The 10,686-nt window shown below is 38.4% G+C and overlaps 1 protein-coding gene across 2 annotated transcripts in view; it reads right to left on the bottom strand.

The window, feature by feature from the left end:
- Positions 1-5,393: 5,393 nt before the first annotated feature.
- Positions 5,394-10,686, bottom strand: part of dicer1 (dicer 1, ribonuclease type III) — a 37,727-nt gene continuing 32,434 nt past the window's right edge. For both annotated transcript variants that reach the window (XM_067366739.1, XM_067366738.1), the window contains exon 29: positions 5,394-9,527. In XM_067366739.1, the coding sequence (XP_067222840.1) occupies positions 9,362-9,527 (166 nt within the window). In that variant the 3' untranslated portion in view covers positions 5,394-9,361. The remainder of the gene's footprint in view (positions 9,528-10,686) is intronic.

Raw genomic sequence — 10,686 nt, 5'->3', positions numbered from 1 at the left:
CTAAGCAGGCCACACTGAGCCATTGGATTTCAACAAAAATATCTTAATTTGTGTTCTGAAGATGAACGAAGGTCTTACGGGTGTGGAACAGCATGAGGGTGAGTAATAAATTACATTATTTTCATTTCGGCCCCCTGGGGGTCCTGGACCCAGTTTGAAAACCCGTTTTAAATTAAACCATTTCTGAACATGAATCCTATTCTGACTGACAATTTCTTTGTGTGTGTGTGTGTATATATATATATATATATATATATATATGTTGAAATGAACATTAACATTAATAAATGCTGTAGAAGTATTGTTCATTCTTAGTTTATAACTAATGTAGTTAACCAATGAAACCTTATTGTAAAGTATAGCCAATACCTGATTTATCTAAAACAGAAATGGACATTTTCTCTTTCACATCTCAACATGTGGATTGGGATTGGGTGCCACTATATATTGCGTCTTTAAATACTATGTACTAACATTTAAATTAATTAATTTATTCTATGTGATACTAAGCACTTATTGTACGTTTTTACATTGTACTGGAATTAAAAAAATATATATATCTGAAATTATAACTGTAATTAATTCATTTAATACATTTATAATTACATTGTTGACTCTTCCCTTACCACTACCCATACTAATAAGTGTGTGTGTGTGTGTGCGTAGGGGTGGATTTCAGCAGTGGCATGTAACGCAGTCACTCCTTCTAGCCACTTTGGTGGTTTGGGATTTATATATAATATATACATTTTTCAATTGTAGTCTTTTAAAAAGGCATCTGAAATAATGAAGTGTTGTCAAAAATATAGATTTTTTTTGATGCATATCAATACAGAAATATCTGAAATGCTTCCGGTACTCATTTTCCACAGAATAGGTACACAATACCAATTTCACTTGTTCCATTTGCTCCAGATGAATATTGTTGGTGTTACAGGGCTTGAATTTCGGCATAGGATAGCGTGTATTGCACATAATTTTACTCATTCCCTCAGATTTTGTGCGTACACATAAAGCCGCCTCTCAGTACTAAATTGAAAATACACAAAATGTCAAAATGCTTGTCATGGTGAGTATTCATGTAAAACATAGTTATGTTTTAAACTAACGTAACAGTTGAGAAAGAAAACACATGTGTAACAGTAGCCTATAATGGATCCATGTGTCAGGTCTTAAAGTGACAGCAGCCTATTATACCTGCTGCCAAATTATGAGATAGTAATATTAAAAATATGTATATATCTATATTTGTATACTTGCAAACATTTACACTGAACAAAATTATAAATGCAACACTTTTGTTTTTGCCCCCATTTTTCATGAGCTGAACTCGAAGATCTAAAACTTTTTATATGTACACAAAAGGCCTATTTCTCTCAAATATTGTTCACAAATCTGTCTAAATCCGTGTTAGTGAGCACTTCTCCTTTGCCGAGATAATCCATCCACCTCACAGGTGTGGCATATCAAGATGCTGATTAGACAGCATGATTATTACACAGGTGTTCCTTAGGCTGGCCACAATAAAAGGCCACTCTAAAATGTGCAGTTTTATCACACAGAACAATGCCACAGATGTCGCAAGTTTTGAGGGAGCGTGCAATTGGCACCAGGGCTTGACATTAACTTTTTTGCTCATCAGCCACTGTGGCTAGTGGCTTTCCAAAGTTACTAGCCACTCAGCATTTTCACTGGCCACAATTTTGCTGTTGGGAAATTACATTTTATATGATTAAAGTTGACTTTGGCATGCTAAAATTACTTGATTTTGAGTCATTTTACTTGATTGACCCTTTCAAACTTTCAGATTGACCACCTAAATCAAGACTAGGCCTACATGGTATATCAGCCGGTATGTACAGGTGGGTAATATGAACATAATATGATAAATTTTATAATTGTATAAGTTATGTTTGCTATATTGTTTTATATTTGGGCTATATAAAAAAGAACAAAGAAGCAAATTAGCAAATTAAAAATACAATAGTAAATTAAATAGCCTAAACTTTTCAGATACAGTGGGTTAATTATTACCCACCTGTTTACGTCCACTTAAGCCATAACCAACTGTATCCATGCGAGATACTCCACACGTCACACATGGACATTTTGATATCTGTGTGTGCGTGTATTTGACTGTTCCGGCGCAAGGAGAACTGACCGCGCGAGAGAGCACTTTTGTTGTGTCCTTTTACAGTCTTGGGTCTCATTCAGTGCGATTCCGCTGATCCCAGCCTTCACTAACTGCAAGTTAATTGATAACGTATTATGATCGGATTGTAATTTTGTGCTACGAAGAGTTTAGCTACCTTAAATTTGACTGTAGGCTGAAATTATAATCAACCCGCCAAAGTGGCTAGTAAGAGTGGCTGTCTTACCCACCACAGCTGCAATCTACCCGCATTTGGTTGGCGGGTGTTAATGTCAAGCCCTGATTGGCACGCTGACTGCAGGAATGTCCATCAGAGCTGTTGCCTGTGAATTGAATGTTCATTTCTCTACCATAAGCCGTCTCCCTAAAGGCGTTTCAGAGAATTTGGCAGTACATCTAACCGGCCTCACAACCGCAGACCACGTGTAACCAGCCCAGGACCTACACATCCAGCATCTTCACCTCCAAGACCATCTGAGACCAGCCACCCAGACAGCTGCTGCAACAATTGGTTTGCATAACCAAAGAATTTCTGCACAAACTGTCAGAAACTGTCTCAGGGAAGCTCATCTCCATGCTCGTCGTCCTCATCAGGGTCTCGACCTGACAGCAGTTTGTCATCGTAACCGACTTGAGTGGGCAAATGCTCACTTTCGATGGTGTCTGACACTTTGGAGAGGTGTTCTCTTCACTGTACAGGGGAGATGGCAGACAGCGTGTATGGTGTTGTGTGGGTGAGTGGTTTGCAGATGTCAACGTTGTGGATCGTGTGGCCCATGTTGGCGGTGGGGTAATGGTACGGGCAGGCGTATGTTATGGACAACAAACACAGGTGCATTTTATTGATGACATTTTGAATGCACAGAGACAACGTGACGAGATCCTGAGGCCCATTGTTGTGCCTATCATCCATGACCATCACCTCATGTTTCAGCATGATAATGCCCGGCCCCATTTTGCAAGGATCTGTACACAATTCCTGGATGCTGAAAACATCCCAGTTCTTGCATGGCCAGCATACTCGCCGAACATGTCACCCATTGAGCATGTTTGGGACGCTCTGGATCGGCATATACGACAGCGTGTTCCAGTTCCTGCCAATATCCAGCAACTTCGCACAGCCATTGAAGAGGAGTGGACCAACATTCCACAGGCCACAATCAACAACCTGATCAACTCTATGCGAAGGAGATGTGTTGCACTGCGTGAGGCAAATGGTGGTCACACTAGATACCCCAATACAGCAAAACTGCACATTTTAGAGTGGCCTTTTATTGTGGCCAGCCTAAGGCACACCTGTGTAATAATCATGCTGTCTAATCAGCATCTTGATATGCCATACCTGTGAGGTGGATGAATTATCTCGGCAAAGGAGAAGTGCTCACTAACACAGATTTAGACAGTGAACAATATTTGAGATTATCATGCTGCAACACGAGGTGATGGTCGTGGATGAATGGCACAACAATGGGCCTCAAGATCTCGTCACAGTATCTCTGTATATTCAAAATGCACTTTTGTTCGTTGTGCATAACATACGCCTGCCCATACCATAACCCCATCGCCACCATGGGCCACTCGATCCAAAACGTTGACATCAGCAAACCGCTCGCCCACACGACGTCATACATGCTGTCTGCCATCTACCCTGTACAGTGAAAACCGGGATTCATCCTTGAAGAGAACACCTCTCCAAAGTGCCAGATCCCATCGAATGTGAGCATTTGCCCACTCGGCGACGAACTGCAGTCAGGTCGAGACCCGATGAGGGTGACGAGCATGCAGATGAGCTTCCCTGAGATGGTTTCTGACAGTTTGTGCAGAAATTCTTTGGTTATGCAAATGATTGTTGCAGCAGACTGGTCTCAGACGATCGTGGAGGTGAAGATGCTGGATGTGGAGGTCCTGGGCTGGTGTGGTTACACGTGGTCTGCGGTTGTGAGGCCGGTTGGATGTACTGCCAAATTCTCTGAAACGCCTTTGGGGAGACGGCTTATGGTAGAGAAATGAACATTCGATTCACGGGCAACAGCTCTGGTGGACATTCCTGCAGTCAGCGCGCCAATTGCACGCTTCCTCAAAACTTGCGACATCTGTGGCATTGTTCTGTGTGATAAAACTGCACATTTTAGAGTGGCCTTTTATTGTGGCCAGCCTAAGGCACACCTGTGTATTAATCATGCTGTCTGATCAGCCACAACTGTGAGGTGGATGGATTATCTCGGAAAGGGAGAAGTGCTCACTTACACATATTTAGACAGATTTGTGAACAATATTTGAGAGAAATAGGCCTTTTTATGTACATAGAAAGTCTTAGATCTTAGAGTTCAGCTCATGAAAAATGGGGGCAAAAACAAGTGTTGTGTTTATAACTTTGTTCAGTGTATAAAGTTTTAGTACATAGAAGTTAAAGACACCTAATATAAAGTGTGACCTAATATTTCCTATTTAAATTTATAAAGTGTCTTTGTTTCAGTTTTCAAAACCCTAAAATATTTCATATTTTCAATGTGATCTCAAACGTCTGGACCCCACTGTAGGCACACTCAGACCATCATGCTGGAATTATTGGTCTCAAATGGTCCCAAATCAGCAAACATCACACTAAGAATAATAATTTATGGTATACTGCTGAACGGGTGTCTTTTTGAATCCAAAATTTAATTAGAATTTGTAACAGTGTGGCAAAACTCTCCTATCAGAATATATGCGCCAATGCTTGCACAGCTGATGTGAGGTCATTTCTCACCTACCAAGAGTGAGCGCTCCAACTCTATTTTTTACTTCTTGGCAAACATCGATGCAGCCATACAAAATGTGCAAGTGGCGAAATGAATACACAAGACCATAAAAAGGCCCGTCGAGAGTGAAAAAGTATACTTGCAAACATAGTTCATACCTACTTCATCTATTACATAAGGCTCTGTGCAAATGTGATTAAAACATCGGTCATGGTTGCTGAGTCCATCTAAACGCGAACGGCCTCCTAGCACTCGTAAACGGGAGGCAAGAGCACTCCTTGGGTTAGAAAAATACTGAGGTCATCAGCATATGCTTGCACGGCGAAGCCCACACTTACACTGTGGCCTACGACCGACTTTTCACACAGTATTAGTAGCCACAGCCGTGCAGCTCATAAAACAATCTAATACATCATTTCTCCTTTCAGGATCTGGAAATGCATATAGATTACAGCGAAAGCAACTAAAAGAACACACATAACACCACAAATGAACGACCATACCATAACTTTATTGTAGATATACTCAGCTACAATTACTAAAAAAAAAAAAAAAAAAGTGTGTGTGTGTGGGGGGGGGGCAGAATTTTTAAAGGTTTTTGTGATCCATAAGGTGCAGAATGCAAACCACTGCAGCACTGATACAGTATGAATGAGAAATAGTCATTTAAATACACGTCCCTTAAAAATACAGAAATTGCGCTGCAGTTTGTGACCCATAATTCCCTGTTTAAAATCCCCGTACTGTTAGTGCTCTACGGTGCTCAACATTCTCATAAACCCCTTCAAGAGGCGCTCGCCACACATTCCAGTCCTGCTATGTTGTCTTTGAACACCTTGCTGCTGCTAAGAGTGCATTTGACTTTTAAATCAGGTAATTATATAGTTTTTTATTTATTAAAAAAAAAAAAAAATGACACTTGCTATGAAATAAAGCCCATTTAAATAAATTTTAGGGCTGATTTAATCAGATCTATACAATGAATTTAGTCTAAAAAGGAAATACAGGTAGGTGAGAAAGGAGAGTCTTCACTGACATGCACTAATACATCTGGATTTATATAATCTAAAATGGGCAGGAGGGGATGTGATGGGTGAGGGACAATGCGGTCCCAACATATTAAAATCATGCCAGTCGAACGACTTGACGGGTTACATTACAATTCCATATTCAAAGTATTACATTAAGGCAGGACATGAATGTACACATAGGACACATATTTAGCCCCAGATTGTAGAGATTCAAAACTACTTTTCTACAGTGTATTTTCTCTGATGATATCCTGCAGGCACATTGTTATCTTTCTGATCACTTTTAAATACATTGGTAAAATACCAGCGATGCAAACAGCAGCAAGGCCAAAACCACAAGTTATTCCTTTAAACGTTACGGCATCATATATACATGTTTTGTATTTTTTTATCGTTCTGACATGAGGTAAAGTATGGCGCCCGAGTGCAATGCTTATTTGTGCTACATGTTGAAAAAGAAAAAAAAAAGAAAGAAAGAAAGGAAAAAAAAAAAAAAAAAAAAATTATTCTCCACCATGAAGGAAAATACAATCTGCAGCATATGATACAATGGAGGAGCAGTTTAAGAAAACACTCCCACAGATGATACTTTTTTTTTGTTTTTTGTTTTTTTTACTGTGATATCTGTTCTGTGGGACTAGCTCTGGCATGATGATCGATTATTGGTTGTGAAAATAAAAGTCTGTTTTGCTTCTCAGGAAAAAAAAGAAAAAAAAAAATCTCCATATCCATGCGGTGGCACCATGTGTGATTTCACATTCTCTGAAAGTTAAAAAACCAATAGTGAGAAGAAAGCTTAAACAAAAAAAGTGAAGGAAAAAAGTGTGCGCCTTTCAGAGGCTCGGAAAAAAAAAACGTAAGAAGCTGGAAAAAATAAAAATGCACACACACACACACACACACACACAAAAAAAAGAAAAAAAGTTGCAATAGTCTGAGGGTTAAGGGTTACAGAATCAGTGTCATATCGCAGGGCCGGCGCGCACTGACCCTAATGCAAACTCACGCCATTGGTTGAGGGAATATGGAAACCCATTCACGTCCAATGACTTCCAATACTCGACTCTGGGGTTGCGACTGAGATCACGTAAAGAGGGTCACTCAACTCTTGCTAAAACGGAATCAGATTGCACTCACTTTTCAAGATGGGGAGTACTTCGGTTGGAGCCTCTTGAAATCTTGTCTTTAATCGAGCTATAAAAGCTGGAAAACAAAAACTGGAAGGCAATATCCAGTATGAAGCATGGCACCAAAAGTCCTTCACCAAACAGAAACCATAATGCTACAGTAGAAAGGATGAGAGTGTTACAGGGTTGAAAGGCACCACTTTAGAGCATACTCCATTAAAAGATGCAAATTCAATGTCAGTGGGAATGTATTCTAGTGCAAATAGTCGTGAGTATATATATTTATCCCCCTGTAAGGTGCTGATGAGCGTATACAATACTGTGCCTCAATGCCATTCAGATTTGTAAAAAGGCATATCCACAAATATATTAATCAACGTTTTATGATAAGGCCAAACTATTCACAAGGGTCTTCTGAGGTAGCAATGCCAGGGATTATGTAACTTCAGGAATAGTTTGTCCATAACATAACTGAAGAACAGACAGAATGAGGAAGGGAAAAGTTAGGTAGCCTTTAAGATGTTCAAATTTGCACCCCTTTTTCTCGGGGTAACAATGATACGGGTGTCCTGTTTTCTTACTATTAATACATCGGGGGGAAAAAAACGACAATTATAGTTGGTAAGACTGCAAGAGACGAGGGCGAGACGCATGGCTTATAAGATCATATCAGAGTGCAATCTATCGATTTTCTCAAGCGTTAAGTAACCCTTCTGATCGGATGAAAAATTGTTTTCATGTGAAGGAAAATCCAAACTCAGAGAAGCATCAAGCTTATGTGCGGAGAACTTTTTTTTTTTCCTCAGCATTTCCCCTTCAAGCATAAAAACCAAAGGAAAAAAACAAACGGGGAAACAATTTCTACAGCCTGACGAGCTGACAGAACAGAAAAACCAACCCAACAGATTTCAAAAAGGTAAAATTAAGAGGTAATACAGTTACAGTGCAAAAAGATGAGAAATTCAAGCTTAAACATAGCACCAAAAAAAAAAAAAAAAAAAAAATGCATGCAATTAACTGAGGTATTCAAGTGAAGAATGCCTATTAATATGAAAACATTTAGGCTAGACAAGAGGCTACAACACATTAACGCTTAAAAAAAAAAAAAGGCTGGTTACCACATCTCCAAACGTGTGAATGTTGAGGGATTGATTTAACAGGTGCAACCTCACAACGCTGCATCAGTATCGACTTTGGTAAGCGATGCACGTGAAGTCTAGCGGAATATCGGTTTGTCCTAAAGACGGTACGTAAAGGTGCTTTGTGTCTTACAGAATTATCAGATCCTATTTTCCTCTTTCCGCTTTTTAATATAAAATCTGCAGCATATTTTCCCAGGTGATATGTCCTCCTGTTTATCGTTCGTGTCGTTATATCAAAACTAAGTCAGTCAAGTCAGTCTATGGATACATCTAATGTTCATAAACTAAATATCACCAATATCAGTATCAAAAGACATTACTGAAACCCCAAGTATCAACATATATTTCGTAATAAACATTTAATATCATATATTTTATATAACGTAGTTATGACGTCTATACAACCCATCCGGTTGGCTACACGAACATGCATCCTCAAGTGCCGTTTACAACTGTTGATTACAGTAATCGGGAATGTCAAATTCCTATCAGTCTTAAGGATGCGATGGCCTTTCTCACTTGATACAATAGAGATCTCAAGAATTTTGCTGTGATCTGACAAAAAAAAAAAAAAAGCGGACACTAGAAGTGCAATTTTGTTTGAGAATATATCATCTCAAGATAGAGGAAAAACATATCCAACAACAGCAACACTATCTTTCTTTCCACGTGCCTTTCCTGCCAAATGGCAGCAAAACTGGCACTAGTGCACAGATTGAGGAATTTTGTGTTTTTATGTCGATGTTGTTTCTCTTATTTAGTTGATACCTTGGAGTTGAACTATGTACACTGTAATACTACCTATAAGCTTTAGCTTTTTTTTTTTTTTTAACCACTACCACAAAGCAGAGCATATATCTTTTTTAATGTTAATAAAAAAAGGGGAAGGAAGGGGGGAAAGAAGACCTGACCTTTTTCTTAACACTTGCGATACATAAAAAAAGCACTCGTGATCAAACAAAGCTGGGGAGAAAAAAAGATTGTGTTTGCGCACGTAAAGAATAAAATGAAACATGAACCCTATGTGAATTACTCTGAAATCTTTTGACTCGATTCATTTGAGTCTGACGCAGTCAGCGACAGTTCTTCACTCGGTCGTAAACTGGTGCCGAGAGGAGTTCTCTGCTGTGTTTTTGACTGGTGTGTTGGGGTGTCTGCTGTCTGAAGCTCAGTTGTTTTGGACCTGAGGTTGATTGGCTTTGAGACTGCGCAGGGCTCGGCGGGCAGCTGCTGACTTGGCTATCCGGTAGCTGCGTCCCACGCCTTTGAACTTGCCTTTGCCCACCACTTCCACGGTCACCCGTACTTTTCCATCATAGGTTCTCTCCGCAGGGCTGTCAGAGGCAGAAAAAGAAAAACAATGATATGGCTATTTAAAAATGTGACAATGACAGAAAAGCAATGACTTTTTGATGAATCAAAAAAAGAGAAAATCGTTGCGCTCAACCATTTTTTTTTTTTTTTTTTGGGTGCGTAGATCAGTGGAAATTGCAATGCTTTCAAACGAAGAACGAAAGATCTGCACTCTTGTGTTTTTTTTTATTAATTATTAGTTTTTTATTATGCAACAAAGCACATACAGATCAAGATCAATCAAAGTTTTGGCAATCATTGATCTTGATCTATATGTGCTTTGTTGCATAATAAAAAACTAATACATTATTAAGAAGATGCAAGCAAGTGTGGACTTTGTGATTTAAAAAAACAAACAAACAAATAACTTGTTGAAAATAATTGATTTAAATTATAAAATAATTTTTTTAAGCTATATCAACTAGGGGGTGGGGGAAAAAATTGATTCATATGAATCAGGATTCTATCTTCTACCAATTTGCATTGATTCACAAATATCAAAAATCGATTTTCTAAAGTTTTATGCTTCCTTAACATTGCAACGCTTAAAGTTATTGACACATTAGTGTTATTAATCACAATAAGCCACGAAAAAGGACTCGATTCTTGATTTATATTTATTTTACATAGTGAAGAAGACTATACAGTGTTTTATTTTACATTTGATTATTCAATTTCTGTAGTATTTCTTACTATGTTAAATAAACCTAGACTACTGTACCTGAAAAACGTTTTCTATTGTATTTGTCCAATTGTTTGTAATTTGCTTATTTGTTCCTATTTTTAATATCAAAAAACAAAATAAAATTGCCTGCCTTGCTTTATAACAGAAGACTGTCACTCATGTGTGTAATGATTGTGGCATTTTTTTTTAATAATACTGGGCTGACTAAAATGTGTTCACATTTAATTCAGTGGGATTTATTTCTTCAAGACCTATTAAACTGTCTACCAGAGTCAAATAGGAAAAGTAACACAAAACAGTAAACTAGAATCAAATCTATGCATACATCAAATCGAAATTGCCAGGATTCAGAATTTTTAAAATGGCTGATATTTGCTCTGAACCACACACTGATACAATAAGTTTTACAGTTTTGCACATTCAAATTATCGCTCTATGTGTGTATTTTGCAGAAG

The sequence above is a fragment of the Chanodichthys erythropterus genome, chromosome 18 (assembly GCF_024489055.1).
Source record: "Chanodichthys erythropterus isolate Z2021 chromosome 18, ASM2448905v1, whole genome shotgun sequence".
Taxonomy (NCBI): Eukaryota; Metazoa; Chordata; class Actinopteri; order Cypriniformes; family Xenocyprididae; genus Chanodichthys; species Chanodichthys erythropterus.
Note: the sequence above shows the minus strand (reverse complement) of the source record. Positions and strands in the feature narration are given on the sequence as shown.